Genomic DNA, 19,493 nt, shown 5'->3' on the forward strand with positions numbered 1-19,493 from the left:
GTGCGTGATGCAGCTCAGGGCCCCCACCTCACTCAGCCACCAGCCTCGGGGGGTGGGACGGCTTCCTCCCACTTCTCGAGGGTCGGTGGTGGCCTAGGGCCGAGCCCTGCCTGCTCAGGCTGGGGTTTCTCATCAGAGACAGCTCAGAGACGAGGTCACGGCTCAGGGGAGTTCTTGGGCCACTTCCTGCCAGGCCCCCAAGGGGTGGTAGAAGTGGGTCACCTTCCAAACAGCCCTGACAGAGAGTCTTCGGGGTGCCGATGGGAGGAAGGGGCAATCCCTCCAGCCCCAGGGAGCCTCCTGGTCCCAGAAACAGGACCAGGATCCAAGGTCCAAGGCTGTCCTGGGGACAGGGCTCAGCACAGCCGCTGGAAACATCGGGGGCTTCCCGTTTGGGAAGAAACCTTGGGTGGTGCCCTTCAGGGCCGGAGGAGCCCACCCCCAGGGAAAACCTCTCGGGCTGTGTGGCAGCTGGGACTGATTAACAGCCCCTGGTGTTGCCTTCCGGGCACCTGGGCTCCAGTGGGCCCAGCAGAGGCCGAGGGGTCAGCGGGTAGCGGGAAGAAGCTGAGCGTGGGGCTGCAGCCTGCAGCCCCAGAGCCGGGGACAGGACAGGGGGCGGGAGGCAGACCCGGAGCCCCTCCCTCACTTGTCCAGAAGTTCGGGGGACACAGGGTGAGGAGCCCAGAGGAGCAACGTGCCCGCTGAGGCCCCATGAGCCGCCTGGGCAGTGCCTCCAGGACTGTCCAACCTGAGAATGGTGAGCATCCAGGGACAATCTCAGGTTCGTCAGCCCGCGAGGTGCCGCCCCCTCCCCAGCAGCAGCTGCCACGGGGCGAGGGGCACGTGCACTTGGGCCGGTCGGCAGAAGGACCTGGCGGGTCGGTACCACCTGGGCAAGGACGCCACCCGTCACGGTGTCTCTGCTGGGCCACCTGGCGTCAGGACGCACCCACAAGACGCCTGTATCCTGGGCCCCGCCTGACGCAGCCCTAAGTGCTCCAGGGTGAGTCCGAGGAAGGGGCACCTGTACAGGTTCCTGGGCCAGGGCCCGGGCACGACGCAGCCAGAGATGCTGCGGGCAGCTGGGAGACTTCCAGGCTCTCTGAGGTCAAGCTGAGGGCTTGTGGGTAGCAGGTGGGTTTTAGCTGTGCTTGGGTCAGAAGGGTAAGAAAAGGGCAGCTAGCACGGGGCTCACGGGGACCCACGTCTGTGACCCCGGGATGGGAGCCATGGCGACATCAGCAGCCACACACATCCGCTGGGGCGGCCGCACTGCTGGGTGGGCAGGCCGGCCTAACTCCCCCGTGCGGGGCCCTCGGCGCCCCTGGTCACCGATCGGCTGCCCACTGGGGGGCCGAGAACCGCCCCGGCGTCACGTGTCTGGGGGTGGGACTGGCGCTGGCTTGGACCCTCCCCAACCGCCACCACGCCTCCCCAGTCCCAGCGCGAGCAGAGTCTCCCGGCCCAGGGCTGCTGGGGGCCACGCGCCCAGACGGAAAGGGCCAGGGCCGAGTGGACAGGGCCGGAGGGAGCCGTGGTCTCATCCGCGGCGTCCCCCGGAGTTCTGGGGAGTCCGAGCAGGGGGTCTCCCTGAGGCCAGAGGGAGCCGAGTCCCTTGGAGCGGGTGGGCGGCCGGGCGCGCCGGGAGCAAGGGCCGCCCCACAGCGACGGGTTCCTCCTGCCGGGACGGGCCACACGGCGTCCTCGGGCCCGGAGCCCGACCGGGGGAGACGCTTCTCCCCTCGGGCAGGTGACGCCGGCCCTGCCCGGACCCCCGCCCCTCCTCGTGGCCACGCCCCGCACGCCCACGGGCGGGGCTGCCTTGTGGTGCTGCGAGTGGGGAGGGGAAGGGGGGCGGGAGGTCCGCCTAGGACCCTGCCCGCACGCTGCGACCCCGACTTTAGCCAGGAACTTCAGCCAGGGTCCTAGGCCTGGGCACGGGAGGGCAAGGGGCATCCGGGGGACTTCGGAGTCTTTCCAGAGCGCCATTCAGCCACGCCCGCGGCCCTCGGTCCCCCTAAACCAGGGCCAGTAGGGGCGGAGGCCCCGCTGCCCACCACCCTGAATGCGCATCATTAAGGGTTGGTGTCACGTCACGTTGTCACGTCCTATTTCTAAGTATCCCAGATAGAAAATACTGAAAATAAGGAAAAACGTCTGAGGACGCCAAGGCTGGCAGAGATGGGAAGGGGGCCTTCCTCTCTGTGGATGTGCAGGGCATTTGGGGCCACCAGTCAAGGGAGGGCTTCCAGACCCCTGCCCGGCGATGGTCCCTGGCGAGGGCAGTGCAACTCTGCTTCACCAGCCAGGAAGTAAAAGCCACCTGTGTCCTCAATCAACAAGACCACCAACCACCTGTGTTTAATTCATAGGATATACGCTGTACAGAAATTAACTAGGCCGAGATGTAGCCACATGGATTAAGGGAAAAAAAAACCCGGCACTAAATGAACTCTCACAGTGATTTAGTGCTGTACAACTTACGTAAATCTTAGAAATCAGTGGTACGTGTTATTTATGGATGCTGAGACTGGTAGGCAGGGTTTAAAAGCACAAACAGAAGTGAGCTGAAGTGCCTGGTGGGCCACCTCTGGGCCTGGGAGAGAGGTACAAATGGGTCTTCACTGTCATGTTTTCTTTTGTGGGAAATCTAAATTAAACTACTTCATATTTGTTATGTACAAATAAAGAGTTTCAAGGTGTTTGTTACACAATTCTTAGTATTTTTAGGCTGTTTTGATTTTTTCAAATCATTTCCGCCAGGCCCTTTGCTAAGAGCAAGGACACAGAAGGAAGACCCAGCACCCCACCCGAGGGGGGCACAAGCACGAGGGGCCAGCGCCCCCTGGGGTGTGGGAGGCGGTGCCTGCAGCCAGGCATGGTGTTTCTTGCCTCCAGGGCCAGGTAGTCAGACCCCTGGGCCTCCTGGGTTAGGGTGGCCTCTCCCACCGAACGCCAGCGTCCTCAGGGCCTGAACACCCCGACGTGTACAGAAGGGCACACGTGGTGGACGTGAACCCCCATGGACATACACGCCCTGAGGCAGAGATGGCGCCTCCTGCAGGAGCCCAAGAGTGGGTGCTTATCTCGGGTGGGAGACAGGCACAAAGGCACCTGCCTGCACCACGTCCAGGGGGGCGTGGTGGTGCTCAGGATGTCCCCTGCTCCTCTCTCCCTGCTGTCCAGGTGATGGGGGGCAGGTAGACCTCAGAACTCCCTGGGGGCCAGGTAGGACGACGGACCCTGCCTGGGAGGTGCCAGAGAGCAGGGCCGGGTCACCAGCAGCTTGGAGACAACCCAGGAAGATGGGGCAGCGGTGTCCATACTGCACGCTGATGCCCTGGGTGGAGCAGGCCGAGGAACAGGAGCTGGACGTGGGTGGGGCTGCCCAAGGGGCAGACGAGCTGGCCCGGTGCCCTCTGTGGTAGCCCCTTCCTGACTCCGTGCTGCCGGCTGAGGACAGGCCCAGGACTGGCCTGCTCTCCTGGAGAGCTGCAGCCCCGCTCACCCGGCCAGACAGCTGCTCACGGGCAGCAGGATGGAGGCGCCGCCGTCTGAGGGCGGCAGGGATGGTTCCCAGAGGCTGAGGTGGTAGGACGGTCAGCTGGGTGGATAGGAGGGGACAGTGGGACCAGTGGCTGTTGGCCACTGGCTTACTGGCCGTGTCCCAGGAGGGCTCCAGGACCCGCAGTCCAAGCTGCCCTTGGCGTGTGACTCTCCCCACAGCTCCAACATTCCTTCCTTCACCCCAGTCGTGGTATTTAGAAAATGGAGGGGAGTCTGTCCACACTCGGATCAGGCAGGTGGTAGTGAGGTCCCAGCCCCCAGAGGACTCAGGAGGGCCGCCGAGGGCAGCTGCCCCCAGAGTGCAAGACTCCCCTAAAGCAGGATTATGCAGGGATCATTAAATAAAACATACACCCAGTCTGCAGTGAAAACATTTATTTTTTACAAGTTATCTTTATTATAGGTCAACATTCAGACATAAGAGACCATCACCATGGGAAACCACCGTGACCCTCCAGCCCAGCCCCAGGTGTGTGCGTGGGCTCAGGGCAGAGGTCGGTCCCAGCAGCAGGACACAGCAGCACACGGACGACCGCGGTCCACACGCCTGCATTTAGCTTCTAACCATGACGCATACATGTTTCAGTGTAAACTGCGCCCCTCGCCCACCCTGAAACACCCTTCTTTCCAGGGAGACAAAATCACCAAAAGCTGCTGTCCACAGGACCCCAGGCCCAGCCGCTTCCTCCCCCGGGGACCCTCCAGGGTGGATCTGGGGTCAGAACAGAGACCCCTTTGAATGTGGCTTTATCACTGATTGTATCTGATGCTTAGAAAATTGGTTTTAATGTTTCAGGGGAGGGAGGGGTTTCCAGCCACTCACCTCTGGGTCAGGTGAGCCCCCAGGTATGGGTGTCACCTTGGCAGCCCTGCACCCTCCATGGAGGAGCCGACACTGGCAGCGCTCGGGCGCCCGGCCTGCCGTCCACACTGATTCCAGGGACACGACAGGGCCGGTGTTTCCTTCTGTGCACCTGGCAAAGGAGCTCGCCCAGACCCCCTGCTCCTGCCCCGACTCGTCAAGAAACCAGAAGCTGTTTTGGAGCCGCTTTTATTGTACTGTCGCTTTGCCCCGGACGGCGGCACTCACGCCGCTGGGTGATATATACATATACACATATGTACACACACTGCCCACACCTACAGCAGAGACGACGCCAACCGTGCTTGAAAGGACAGTAAAAATGCAGCCTTTGCCAATTCCACAGGAGAAGGAGTCACAACCAAAATAGCAGAACAGGTGAGTCCTGTGTTACATGGGCTCACAGCTCAGAACGCTGGGAAAGGAATGAGATCAGTCACTTTTTCACGCCCCTCACCACCGCCACCACCCCCGCGCCGTCCCCCTGGCGGGGTGTGCCGAGAGCCAGGGAAGAACGGACGGGGCCCCTCCAGGGAGAGCCCACGAGCCGGTGCCCGCCCTCCTCACAGGTGGTCTCACACCAGGTGCCACAGAGGCTGCCCGTCTCCCCAGTGGGCACGGCACAAGCTCCCCTGGAACAGACCGCCCGAGGCTAGAATACGCCAGATGGTCCCGGCAGGGCCCCTCCCTGAGCAGGAGCCCTGTGGGCACAGCACGCCTAAGGGGCGCCGGCGGCGCTGGCTGCTCGACTCGTCAGAGAAGTAGGAAAGCTCACGCACGCGCGGTAACGTCTACAGCAGTGTGAAAGCAGAAAAACGCCCAGAAAGGACAAGAGACCACACCACCGAGCGAAAACAGCCATCTACGCGCCGGCAGCTCCCGTCTGCACCCCGCGGCCTCCCCCACGCTCCCTGCAGGCCCCGGGCGGGCAGTGCTGCCAGGGCCTCGGGGCACCCAGCACTGGCCTCGCGGCCCTGGAGCGAGGGCCGAGGTGCTCCTGTTCCCACCACAGCAGGCAGAGGGCTGTCCCCTCCGAGCACATGAACCGGGGGCCCTCCAGACACAACACCCTGCTCACCAGGGAAGCAGATGGGCCACACAAGGAAAAGGGAAATGCAACCAGGGACCTAGGACTTCAGTCAGCGGGAGGGCCTGAAAGCACAGACGGGGAAGACTTTGAAAGGGCTTCTGCCTCCAAATCAACGAAGTGGACGTGCTTCGGGGTCGGGGTCGGGGTCAGGTGAGGGGGTGTGGTCCAGGCCCCGCGCCCGGCCCCTGGGGTACCCGGCCCTCGCGGAGTCATCAGCATCGCCTTGAGGACTGTTGTCATCACCGTCACGACTTATTTAGTTTTTACAAATTCTACAGGAGACCGGGTTCAACAAACTTCCGGACCTGCCCCTCTGGCCTCCAGGGGAGCGTCACGTTTCTAGCGGACGATCAGTAAGATTCGGGAACCAAAAGACACTCGGCAGGGATTCGCCCCGACCTGTGTGATGGGCCTCGGAGTTTTCTGCCCACGGAGCAATGACACAGTCGCTGTGGAGGGGCGGCTGCCTGCCTGAAGTCCAACCTCTGAACTTCGTGCTTGGCCACTCTAGGGAAAAACGACTCATTTCCTAAGTTATTTCCAGAAAGGTCAGGAAGCCCGACTGGGGCCTGCTCTCAGGCTGACTTCTTGCTGGCCTGGAACTGGCCCCTAAGACTGTCCTGGCGTCTGGCCTCCTCCCTGCTCCACGGGGTCCAACAGCGCACTTCCTGTCCTCCTGAGAGGCCGGGTCTCAGCAGCGGCTCCTCACCTGACACCAGCGCACACCTCCCCTCTTCCCGAACATCTTCAAGGGCAAAACCCCAAACAAAACGGAACCCACAGGTGCCCACGGGCCTGGTGCCTGCAGAGCCAGCCACTCACCCTACACGGCACTGTGAGGGCAGCGGCAAGCCGGGGCCTGGGCGGCGGTGGGCTGGGGTGGTGGAAATCAGTGGCTCGGGAAGGTGTCCTGGTGCGTCTGGCCTCCTTGCGTGCAGCCCCCGGCCCACGGCCTTCCCTACTAGACACTCCGGAGCCCAGCAGTCGCGAGGTGCATGATGGGAAACCAGACCCACTTGGGCCACGCAGGTCCCGGGGCAGGTGCTGGTCTGGCACGGGGCCAGCACAGCCACGTCTCCAAGTCCTCAGAGCAGGGGCCACCCACAGGTCTGGACGCGGACAAGACAGACTGGCTCCCCAACAGCCCACAGACGGTGCACGGACAGAGGTGAGCGGGGCTTCCGTGGTCTGGCTGCGGGCTAACGAGCCCAAGGGCACCAGGGCCACTTGGGGACCCAACCCTCTGCCCACAGTGTGCCTTTGGTCCAGCTGGTCCTTTCTCCGTGAACCCGACGTCTCCAGCTCTGCCCAAACCATCAACGACGGCCAAAGGGAGCCGTCGGAGGAGAGCGGGTGGGTGAGAGCTCTGGGAGGCACAGAGGGGAGGGCTGTGCAGCCCACTCGCCCCCGGCAGCCTGGCCTCTCAGCCCCTCCGACCACCGCTGATTGGGCCGCTGCTGCCATCCGTGGTCCTTAGAGGTTCAAAACGCATTACCAAGAGGCCAGGTGGGCCTGAAGGCATGTGGAGGACGATGCAGGGAAGGGGAGAAGGGGGGCTGCGGGAGGGGCCCCTTCCATCCAGCTCGTGGCCTGGGGGCATGTGGGAACGTCCCCCGCCCGGGAGGGAGCATACTCGAAGCACAGGGGCCTCAGGTCGGACGTGGGAAACGACTGCCACAGGCTAAGCAGACGGGGTGAACGGGTCCCGCACAGACTGTCCTTGGTACGAATGCCACAGAAACGCCCTGGCGCTGGGAGAGTGGGCCCAGCTCCTTCCTGGCAGGTGAGTCCAGAGGCCCTGCCTGTGGCCACATGGTTGGCAGGCACGGGGCAGGGAGCAGACCCCCACGGCTCCAGCCAGGCAGCACCCGCCTCAGGCCCCTACGGGCACGGGGAACGGAGTGCCGTCCCGCCCGAGCCCGCCTGACCGCGAGGGACCACACGGGCCGTCCAACCGCTGCGTCCACCTGCCCGAGAGCCCTGAGGCGGCCCCACATCCGGGGAATGCGGCCTGGCTGCAACACGCTCACAACACAGACAGACATGGAACGTAACCCCGCACATGCTATTAAAAAAGGAAACAACAGAAGAAGAAGACCGTAGCTAAACTGCTTTAAACACTGCATGCTACGCACTTCGTGTGTCAGGGATCGGCGGGTGGGCGGGCACAGAGGCGGGCTGGCGCTGCCCTCCCGGGGCCAGGGCGGCTCCCGCCCCACCTCTGGGACTACAGTCCATGATTCTAAGGTCGAGTGGCTGGGTGCTGACTGACCCTCGAATCACAGCTTCTCCTGAATTTAGTTGAACCCATCGGTGTGATAGCTGGGGTGGGAGTCGGCTGTGAGCTGGGTGGTCTCCGTGGCGGACGCCGGCTGGACGACGACTGGCGTGTCTGCAGCCTCTGCAAGCAAGCGACGCGCGGCCTCAGGTCGGGCCGGTGGGCCTCTCGGCCCCCGACACGGTCTGTGGGCGACACGCTCGGCCACCTGGTGGCTCGACCGGGGTCGGAGGTCGTAAGACAAGCGCCCAGGGCGGGGCGAGGCTGCCGGGACCTCCGCCCCGCACGACCTTCCTCAGCGGCCTCGGCCCTCGGCCCTCCCCGCCTACTGAGCCACCACAGTCCGCGGCGGGGACAGCCCTCCACGCCTGCTTTACCTCCGGCATCCACGTTCACACCTCAACCGTCCCGCCGCCACCACAAACACTCCCGCACAGTGTCAGTGCCCTCCTGTTTGACGAGACAGGGCGACACGTTCAGGGCCCACTCCGGCCCCGCCCGTCGCACGCGCCCCGGGCAGCGGGCACACTCACCCCTCTCGTCGGACTGCAGCTGCGCTTCCAGGTCCTCGGGGGACACGTAGAAGGCGGTCTCCTCGCCCTCGGGCGCCTTGGGCTTGCACTTCCCGCAGCAGCAGTTGAAGCAGCAGCAGAGGCAGCAGCAGCAGTAGCAGCAGGTGAGGAGCCCGCAGAGCGCGAACAGGGCCTGCGGGCGGGGCGGGGGCGGGGCTGTGCGGGGCGGCCGGGGTGCAGCTCCCCCCACGCCCACGCCCCCGCCCCGCCCCGCCGCCAGGGCCACAGAGGGGTCCCCACGCCAGCAGCAGACTCTTCTCCAGACCAAGGAGGATAAAGAAAGCACCGGACACGGGAAGACGGGAAGGCAGGAAGGAGGAGACCAGCTGCGTAAAGAAGGCTTGGCCTTCCCTGGTGGCGCAGTGGTTGAGAGTCCGCCTGCCGATGCAGGGGACGCGGGTTCGTGCCCCGGTCCGGGAGGATCCCACATGCCGCGGAGCGGCTGGGCCCGTGAGCCATGGCCGCTGGGCCTGCGCGTCCGGAGCCTGTGCTCCGCCACGGGAGAGGCCACAACAGTGAGAGGCCCGCGTAATGCAAAAAAAGGGTAACTTCTGAGAGGGGAGGAGGGCTGACTGGCCGCTGCCAGACGGGCTTCCGACAGCTCAGCGCCCTGCAGCGAGCCATACCCTCGGGACTTACATGACAGATGCTTTGGACAGAATCAGGAAACCAGGTAATGTTACAATATAAAACAATAATATTTTTTTCAGAAGTTTCTCAAGCTAGATATTTCTAATAAGTCTTCACTAATCACAAAAATAAATCTATCCACAAAGTGATGAAAAAGCTCGTCTCCTATTTCTACCACAGCGACTCACAAAAGAAAATGCTGTGGATGCCACCACTCAGCACGGACCTCGCTCTGTGCGCTCGGGCTGGATGCAGGCAGGCCACAGGCCAGCTACAATCCGCTGGGACCGGGCCTTTGCCCGTATCTACGGAGACAAGGAGCCCGCCACGTGCCCAGATCTACCTGGCAGGATGCGAGTGCGGGAGCTGCGCCCTCACCTTGGCCCACCAGCTGGAGAGCACGAAGTAGGTGTTCACGTTCTCCTCCCCAAACTGCTCAGCCACGTAGAGCCCCAGCGAGCCGTACTTGTCGTAGATGTTTCTTTTCGTGGAGTCCGTCAGGATGGCGTGGGCGTTGTTGATCTCCTTAAACTTGTCTGCGGCCTCTGGGTTATCTGGGTTCTTGTCAGGGTGATATTTCAAGGCCAGCTTCCTGCAAACCAAAACCATCTGTTGGTCTCATGTCTCATGCTCATCCACCGGATGGAGGGCCAGCAGAGGAATGTTTACCCGTCACCACCTCCCTTTCCAACCAGCCACAGAACTAGAGAACGCCAGGCTCAACAGAAACCTCTACAACTGTCTCCAGGCAAACCTCCCGTCCTGAACCATCCACAGAGCAGCAAGTGCCCCGGGGGGGGGGGGGGGGGGGATGGGTGGGGGAGAGCTGACCTGCGGGCACTCCCAAGAACTTCCAACCCCGCTGCTGCCCTCTAGCGTCCTGACTGTACATTTGCCAAATGGAGGGACAGGCAAGGAGCTGCAGCACAGGCAGTTTATTGTACTGAGAAGGAGATAAGCTGAGAACACAGAGGACTGTGTCCACTGTCTGCACTGACGACAGTGTCGGTCTCTGGCAGCTGCTCAGAGACACCGCACGGGAGGGGCCAGCTCAGCCACGTGGCAAGGCTACCCCGGGGTGTGGAGACCCTGCCATCACAGCTCAGCACATCCAGACCTGCCCCCCGAGCCGTCTGTTCCAGGGTAGGGAGTACGCATGACCCACAAACTGCTATTTTTTTGTTGCCAAGAAAACATTAAGGTAATAATCGTAAGCTATAAGGGGACACACTACACACACAAAGATGCAATGGAATGGCTACCAGTGAAACAGTGAGTAGGCTGGGGAAACACATGCAGATAAAAGACAGGAGGGGCGGGAAACGCCCGCCCCGGGCCCAGGTCTCTTACCGGTAGGACTTCTTAATGTCATCCGAGGTTGCGTTCTTGTCCAGCCCCAGAACGTGGTACAGGGACTCCCCAGAGGTAGAGAGTGAGCGCTGTCTCTGGTCTGCCATGGCAGGCTAGTCTACAAGGAGAACGCAGAGGAAACATCAAAAAGTACAGATAAAAATTCTAAGCGCAGAGCTGAAGGACTTGATTCCATTTGACTATTTTAAGCAAAAAAATCACAGCACTTTGTAGGGGTCCCAATGTACACCAACATAACACATTCAACTACAGCAGGAAGGAGGTGTGGTCCCACATGGGGGTAAGGGGCCGTTTCTAACTGCTACACTACTGTCAACCCTAAGTAGACTGTCAAAAATTTAAGTGTGTTTTTTGCAATCCCTTGGGCAACCTCTAAATGAAGACATAAGGAGGCAAAGCTAGAAAGCTGAAGGGAAAATGAAAATGAATCTCTATAGACCAAAAACTCCATTAAGAGGAAGAGATTGTCAAAATGGATAAAAAATTGCAAGACCCAACTAGACACTGTCTGCGAGAGACACTTTAAAAACAAGAGCCTCAAAATACATGAAGCAAGTGCTGACTGAAATAAGGGGAGAAGCAGACAACTTCACAGTCACAAAAATCTTAACACCCCTCTCTCAGAAACTGACAGGACACACACACAAAATCAGGAAAAATACCGACAATCTAAAGAACACTATCAACCACCATGACCCAATTACCGCTATGACACCCACATCCACAGAACTTACACTTTTTAAAAATCACCAAGACATACCACATGATGGGCCTTAAAACAAGCTTTAACAAATTTAAGTGGACTGAAATCATACACAGTATGTCCCCAACCCTAACAGATTAGAGACCCAAAAGGAAAATATCTATGAAAACCTCAAGTGTTTAAATATTAAACGATACACTTCTAAATAACATGCAGTTCAAAGAAAAGAGGACGGACATAATTTCTAAACTCATTACTGATCTAATAATCTGCATGTGATTATAGGCTACTAAGTAAAAATAAGTTGATATATTCATAGTTGCCAAAACTCAGAAGCAACCAGGATGTCCTTCAGCAGGTGTTGGATAAATAAACTGTGGTCCATCCAGACAGTGGAATATTATTCAGCAAACTTGTGTTTTCCATGAAAAGACATGGAGGAAGCTTAAATGCATTTAGGTGAAAGAAGCCAATCTGAAAAAGCTACAGACTATATGATTCCAACTCTGACATTCTGGAAAAGACACAACTATGGAGACAGTAAAAAGATCAGCGTTTGCCAGGGGTTGGGAGAGGGAGGGATGAACAGGCAGAGCACAGAGGATTTTTAGGGCAGTGAAACTATTCTGATACTACAATTGCAGATACGTGTCATTATACGTTTGAAAAACCCCACAGCATGTGCAACACCAAGAGTGAGCCCTGATGTAAACTACAGACCTGAGTTACTCTGTATCAGTGTTGGAGCATCACTCAAAACAATGTACCACACCAATGCTAATAAACTGTAAGACTGGGGCGGGCAGGGAGTACAAGGGAACTCTCTGTACATTATCCTCAATTTTTGTGTAAACCTAAAACTGCCTTAAACAATAGTTCTGCTATCCTCAGAGACTGAGATTACAATAAGCTGTGAAGAAAAAGGAGCACAGAAGGATAAGACAGTCTCTGGAAATCACTATCTGAGCAGTGAAGTTGTCAACGAAGCAGACGGGTACAACGATATGCCTGAAACGGCTGAAGGCCAGAGCACAGAGAAGGCACAATTCAGGAAGCATCTGAACGGAACCAGCACAGAGAAAACAGAAAATGAGAAAATCTGCCAGGCAGGAATTTGAAAGGGAAAGAATACAGACAACTGAGAAAAAATAGTCAACTGAAAACAAAACTAGAGCTGAAAGAAACCACAAGTGTGCGAACTGAGGCCCCACCAGGTAGGGCGCCAAGGCCACACTTCAACATCCTGGGCGCCAAGAACGTCCCCAAACAAAACACGTTCCTAATTCTAAGGAGAAAGGAGTTTCATCTTAGGATTCCACTATCAAGAAAGTGTAAAGTCAGAAGAACGTATATATAAACTCAAGAGTCTGGGAAAAGTACTGCTCGCGCATCTTCAATGAAACAATGATCTGAGGAGTACTTCAACAAAATGTGGAAGGAAATCAAGAAACAGGAAAAGATGTGGTAAGAGGAGTGGTGGTGTCCCGGCCTGCGGGGGAGCGGCCCAGGAGTGCCCCCTCCTGCAGGTGGCAATGGTCACTTCTGATCACAACACAGGACACACACATGAACTCCCTCCAGACTGGGTTCCGCAGGGGCTGGGCTCCCCTGGCCCCCTGTAGCCTCACGACGCAGGCACTCCGACGGTTATGTCACAGACAGAGAGACAGATACACACAGAGGTGAAGTCAGGACCTGGACCCAAACCGAAAGGCATGGTCTCTTGGCTGAGGGACACAAGGTCAGCCACCTTGGCACGAAGCATAAGGGACGGTGGTGTACAGCTGAGGGCAGGAAGTTAAGCACGCCTCACTTCAATCCCAGAGATGGTGGGCTTTGGAATCAGGGTGTGAGAAATCTTTTTTTTTTTTTTTTTTTTTTTTGCGGTATGCGGGCCTCTCACTGTTGTGGCCTCCCCTGTTGCGGAGCACAGGCTACGGACGCGCAGGCTCCGGACGCGCAGGCTCAGCGGCCATGGCTCACGGGCCCAGCCGCTCCGCGGCATATGGGATCCTCCCAGACCGGGGCACGAACCCGTATCCCCTGCATCGGCAGGCGGACTCTCAACCACTTGCGCCACCAGGGAGGCCTGGGTGTGAGAAATCTTAAGCCCAGTTCCGACAGCTTCCAGCTGCTTGGCGTGGCCATGTCGCTGCAGTGCTTGGAGCCTCCCTCCTCACCTGGATGGACACAAGGATGCCCCCTACCCCCCGCCCCATGGCAGGGCTGCACAGAGCCCAGGGACCCTCAGTGATGTTGAGGATGGAACATATTCTCGTCAAGTCTCCATTACTAGGAATTTTGTCCATTTACTCCACAACAGAAGTACCAAGACTTCGTCAAGTTTAATTACTACTTGGCTAAGTAATTTTTTTGGTCCTTAGGTACTGTTATGGAAAATACAACTCTGACAAATTATTTTGTATTCTCAGTTACTCAGTGCCTACTAAATAGCGCTTTGAGAGCCCATCCACAGGAAAATATCAATAAATACTTTTGTATCTGCTTATAGGAGTAACTATATGATTATCTGAGACGTCTAGAGGCAGTCAGCTACTTAATTTGATTAAAAAGAATTCTCTGTGGAACTTTCGCATTTAAGTCATGATTCTCCAGCACCGCTTGCACCAGAGATCACAGACGTTCTTGCAACAAGGGGCAACACTTCCTCGTCTAGGACAGAACCACCCTAAGAAACATCAGCACACACCTGGCTTAGTGACTAGGTAAGCTAGTCACTGTGGTTCATCACCTGCTTGTTCACAGGTACAGACAGATCACTGACTTTCAAAACCTTAGAATTAATTTTCTTTTCTGTTTTTTGTCGTTGTTGTTTTCTACTGCTGAGTTTTAAGAATGCTTTGTATATTTTGTTATATTTTAAATTTTTTATTTATTTATTTTTGGCTGCGTTGGGTCTCCGTTGCTGTGCGCGGGCTTTCTCTAGTTGTGGCGAGCAGGGACTGCTCTTTGTTGCAGTGCGCGGGCTTCTCATTGAGGTGGCTTCTCTTGTTGCAGAGCACAGGCTCTAGAGCGCAGGCTCAGTAGTTGTGGCGCACAGGCTTAGTTGCTCCGTGGCACGTGGGATCTTCCCAGACCAGGGCTCGAACCCGTGTCCCCTGCATTGGCAAGCGGATTCTTAACCACTGCGCCACCAGGGAAGCCCGGCAGGCGGATTCTTAACCACTGCGCCACTAGGGAAGTCCCAGAATTAACTTTCTTAGTTTCAATGAACTGCCAGCAACTATGACCAAACTTCAAAGGCCAATACTTGTTTAATAATAAACATATCTCCTCAACCCCAGGGATTAAAAATCAGGTTCTGCATTCCCAGTCCTTAGTGCCCGGCAGCTTTCCCTCCCCCACCAGGTGTGGCGCGACCCTGTGACACTCGGTGCCAGAATGTGGTGGAGCAACACGGAACATTCTGCCTGGACACTGACACCATCAGGCAAGCTCTCCCCACACAGAGGACAGGTTAATGCTCATGTGGATTCAAGAACGTGTGGAACCAAGAGCTTCCAGAAAACACGACTTGGTGATAAAATCCAGCCAGTGAAGATGTGAACCAGAGGAAAGTCATCAACAATGGAAGCTGGGGCAACAGCTCTGCAGGCAGGCGACAAACCCACAGAAATGCAAGATCCCGACTGAGGAGCGGCAGGAGCTCCAGCAACAAACCCACCGCAAACCTCCTGGCCCCCATGGCGGGTCAGGACACAGGTGGGCAAAGTGTGTGCAGCCCCACGGCCCCAGCGGACCCCGGCACACGGGTGCCCCTGGTTAAGGGGGCGGGTCTGCTGTGGTGAGGGAGGAGCAGTTTTTAGTATCACCGTGATCTTTTGTTTGCCAAATTCGAGGGAAACTGGAACGCTTCTGTTTAAAAGACAATGTGGGGACTTCCCTGGTGGCACAGTGGTTAAGAACCCGCCTGCCAATGCAGGGGACACGGGCTCGAGCCCTGGTCTGGCAAGATCCCACGTGCCGCGGAGCAACTAAGCCCGTGCGCCACAACTACTGAGCCCGCGTGCCACAACTACTGAAGCCCGCGTGCCTAGAGCCCGTGCTCCACGAGAGAAGCCCTGCTCGCCACAACTAGAGAAAGCCTGCACGCAGCAACGAAGACCCAACGCAGGCAAAAATAAAATATAAATAAATAAATAAAATTTAAAAAGGAATAAAAATAAAATAAAAGAGGATGTGAATATCTTCGGAAGGTAAGTATCCGGTAATCCGGTTGTTTCTGGGAAGAACCAGGGAGCAGAGGTTAAAAGACTTATTCTTTGTTGTCTACCATTTCTTTACCTATTCCCATACTATTGTTTGATTTTTAAAATCATTTCCTTCTGTAGCCTTTTCTGCATTGCATGAACTTTTTATAAATCTATGTATCTTTTTTATAAAAACTACAAAGTTGTCGTTCTCCTTGTGCTTCCAGACGCACGTCTGCCCTCCTAGAGGCTCTGTCACAAGTCACTTCCAGGACACACGACTTTAGCATGTCGGACTGTCGTGGGTACCGAGAGCCCAGCCTTCCTGGCCAACAAGGTCCTTTAGCCCCAGGAGTCTGGCCCACACTCCTGTGCACTAACTTCCCTCTCACAGCCAGCAAGTCTCCAACAGTCCCTACAGAATCCCTTCTCATCTGAGTTCAAGAGCAAGCTGTCCATTTGGGGATCTGTTTTGGCTACTAGCCAATCAAAGGGGTCTTGACGGAGGATCCAGCCAACCAGGGTCCAGTCAACTCCACGTTCTCCTAAGAACCAGCAAACATCCTCACGTGGACTCCCTCCAATCCAATTTTCAATCATTAGAGTTTTCTGACATCACAAACAGTAAGAGTGAGAGACTAAATAAACTTCCTTATATTTTAATGAAATCACTGACAGCATAGCAATGGGTCTGGACAGCTCAAGCCTAATTTAATTATGTCTAAGCCAAGAAGTCAAACACCAGAAAAGAGAAAGCTGGGGACAGTAAAAGTCAGCACAGACTTTAACACCAAGGCTTACTTTGGTGCTATTCGTCAAAGTATTATTACTCTAGAAGCAGGTGTGCAAGCTTTTTGGTAAAGGGCAAGATAGTAATATTTCAGTCTTGTGGGCCATACAGTCTCCGTGTCCCGAGTTCTCAGCTCTGCCTTTGAAGCATGGAAGCACACAATGTCTAAAAGAATGGGCACAACTGTGCACCCATAAACCCGACTTAATTACAGAAGCAGGCACAACCCTTGCCCCAGGGGTCAAGTAATGGCTCTCTTGTGAATTATTTTAGGGAAGTTGGGTGTTGTGAACAGGCACTTACATTTGTGTGCTGTGGGCAAGTGTCAGCTTAGTTACTGTGACTCTTTTTCGGTCCTCAAAGTTAACTTTGCACAAATACAAAACGAAGACATGGGCAAGAAATGTGAATATGCATTTCCAATCAAGATGGCAAAATCCAAAGAAACTTGTTGCAACGTGAAGCAATTAGGCCAGACAGTAGCAACAGCGTCCACCCTGAAAAGTTGCTGGAAAAGCTGTGAACGAGGTGCTGGCATTTTTGACATAAACCATCCAAGAGTACTCATTGTCGTCCCCCGTCAGTCACTCTTCTTACTTTAGATCATGGTTTAAGCACCACTAGCTCTGGCTTCTGAGGGTTTTTCCAACTGGAATCTTGGGTTCCCATGTAATACGGAACAATGACCCTGATAATATCTTCATACCAAAGAACAGAGAACCGAGATCCCTTACTTTGTGAGTTTCTCCACTGAGTCGAGGAGAGCCCGCTGACTGCATCAGATACAAACTTTCCCCCGAGGAAGACACCCCTCTCCTGTCACCGCTGGCGGGTACGGATTCCGGCACAGCGACAGTGCAACCCTACGCCCAAGCAATAAAGACGACTTTCAATGTGCCTTGCTGGGGCTCCAACGACGATGACTCTGTTCAGAGGACACACGTTTGTCTCGAAGGGCATCTACCCTTCCCCAGCATCACAGGTTCAAAAGCATTCATACACACGCCGGGTGCTGGGCAGGAGACACCACCCCTGATGCCGGGGAGTGTTGGGGCGGGAAGACACCCTAAATCAGGGTGAGCACAGCTCCCCAAGAACACTGTGATGGGAGCAGCAGAGGCCCACTGTAGGATCACCTGGCTGCAGAAGACAGAAGGAATATGGACAGAATCACGCGCAGGCCCACCAGTCACACTGCTGAAAACCAGAGACCAAGAGAAAATGGACGTGCTGCAGAGGAGCGAGCGTGTGAGCCAGACTCTCCTTGGTAGAAATCACAGGACCCAGAGGGCAGTGGTACCCAACTTGAAAGCACTCAGATAAAATACCTGTCAGACCAGAATTCTATTTCCAGAAAAAACACCCCTTAGAAACAAAGGCTGAAATGAAGACGTTCTCCTACAGAGACTAAGAGAACCCATCACAAAAACCTAAAATTCAGGAAACACCAATGAGACTTACCTGGACGGAGGGGAAACGACACCAGATAGAAACCAGCGTCTTTAGAAGGAATGAAGGCCACTGGAAGTGATAAGCACGTAGCTAATAGATGATCTTTTCCTCTTTCTTTTTAAAAAATACACAGGACTGCTGGAAGCAGGAACTGATCAACCTTGGCTTGTGGGGTTTGTGCTCCAAGTAAGACAAACAGGACACCTTCGCACAGAGAAGCAGGGGTGGGGGAGAAATGGACACCTTATGTGAAGTGGGCAGCATGAGCTCTAAGAAAAGCAAACACCACACAGGGTCATCAACAGAAGGACTGACAATTTCTGGTCTATTCTATACAGAACACTACTTACCAATAAAAGAAGGATAACACACTGACACAGCAATGAAATCAGTAAATCTCAAACACAATGTGTTACGCAAACAAGCTAAACACAAAATGACTCCATTTGTACAAAGATTAAGAACAGGAAAAACAATGTCATGATATAAACCAGAAAAGCGACTGTTTCAGGGAGGTAAGGGGACCTCCTAGGAGGCAGGAATATTCTTAATTTAAATGCAAGAGTGATCTCACAAGTGTACACACCAAAACTCACTGAAATCCAGTTAAGATCTGTGCCTTTCACTGTATGTCAAGTTTACCTGCAGTAAAAAGAGCAGCTGTTGTAATTAATGTGATTTATTCTCAACATTAATTAGATACTACAAGAGAACCAAGTGAAACGTAAAATTCTCTAATCTGTGATGGCAGGCTGCCTGTTTTTACAACAACTTTCATGGAGACACAGAAAAACATCCGTTTGCCTGTCATTCTGTGGCTGCTCTCAGCAGAGACTGTGTCACCAAGAAGCCGAAAATACTTACCGTCTGGCCCTTTAAGAATAAAATAGCTGCTATGAACATGATTCTAACTGGTATTTCATAATTTTGAGTCAGAAAATGAAATAAGTGCTGTCCAAGCATAAAAATTATTAAAGGTAAATTTCTACATCATTTTCACACACGTTTCAAAAGTTAACATTCTAGGTAGAAACTACCCACTGCCAGGAAATACGCACTTTTAAGTTTCCTGCTCAGTTGGGACACGGTCTTGTAACTAAGAGAGAGACGTGAACTGCAAATGGACAGATCTGACTTCATTCTTAGCATGTGTGGTACTGGGAAAGGCACCTAGGAGGCTCCTGTCAAGCAGAAGGTGGTGGAAGACAGTGAAGGGGAGAGAGAAAGAATCGAGTTCTGTGGGGTTTTTAAAGCATTAAAATCAACTTTTTTCAAAACCAGGTGTCTTAATATTTTATTTTCTTAATTTTCTTTTTTTGACGTTTATTCTAATTTTATTTTTTAAAATTTATTTCATTGAAGTATAGTTGATTTACAATGTGTTAATTCCTGCTGTACAGCAATGTGTTTCAGTTATACATATATATACATTCTTTTTCATATTCTGTTCCATTATGGTTTATCACAGGATATCAAATATAGTTCCCTGTGCTCTACAGTAGGACCTTGTTGTTTATCCTTCTTAATTTTCTATAGTGATCGGGTATACTTTAATGATTTAAAAGAAATAAACATTTTTCCAAAGCAGGAAAAAGATCATCCTAAAAATAATGTCCCACAAGTGACAAACTGAAGACCATCCCCTTTGCACCTGGTCAGCGCTCTCCCCTCCCCAGAGGTGGTTTCTCCCATTGTCTTGTGACCTGTCTTCTGCTTCCCTCGATTTCCCCCATCTCCCCAATACCTGGCACCACAGGCACACAGCTCCAAGCTCAACGCCGTGAGGAGGCTCCACTAGAGTGTCACGGGGGAAATCAGGTGTCCTCTGCCACCAGCCTCAAGGTCCAGGAACAGGCCAGCTGTGCTGAGTTGGTGACTAGTCTTTGCCTGAGGAGTCCAGGAGTCCAGCACCTGTTATTTGTTTTGTTTTGTGTTTTTTTGGCTGCACCGTGTGGCTTTGCAGG

The 19,493-nt window shown here is 54.8% G+C and overlaps 1 protein-coding gene across 9 annotated transcripts in view; it reads right to left on the reverse strand.

The window, feature by feature from the left end:
- Positions 1 to 7,617: 7,617 nt before the first annotated feature.
- Positions 7,618 to 19,493, reverse strand: part of DNAJC5 (DnaJ heat shock protein family (Hsp40) member C5) — a 29,645-nt gene continuing 17,769 nt past the window's right edge. For 4 of the 9 annotated variants that reach the window (XM_060120172.1, XM_060120174.1, XM_060120177.1 and 1 more), the window contains exons 2-5: positions 10,353 to 10,470; positions 9,381 to 9,594; positions 8,334 to 8,505; positions 7,618 to 7,923 (exon numbers count right to left, since the gene is read on the reverse strand). In XM_060120172.1, coding sequence (XP_059976155.1) covers positions 7,820 to 7,923; positions 8,334 to 8,505; positions 9,381 to 9,594; positions 10,353 to 10,459 — 597 coding nt within the window. In that variant the 5' untranslated portion in view covers positions 10,460 to 10,470 and the 3' untranslated portion in view covers positions 7,618 to 7,819. Of the gene's footprint in view, positions 7,924 to 8,177; positions 8,251 to 8,333; positions 8,506 to 9,380; positions 9,595 to 10,352; positions 10,471 to 17,538; positions 17,734 to 18,115; positions 18,172 to 18,587; positions 18,711 to 19,273; positions 19,441 to 19,493 lie in introns of all 9 variants that reach the window. The other 5 variants (XM_060120175.1, XM_060120178.1, XM_060120176.1 and 2 more) reach the window with 4 other exon arrangements.

The sequence above is a fragment of the Mesoplodon densirostris genome, chromosome 16, assembly GCF_025265405.1.
Source record: "Mesoplodon densirostris isolate mMesDen1 chromosome 16, mMesDen1 primary haplotype, whole genome shotgun sequence".
Taxonomy (NCBI): domain Eukaryota; kingdom Metazoa; phylum Chordata; class Mammalia; order Artiodactyla; family Ziphiidae; genus Mesoplodon; species Mesoplodon densirostris.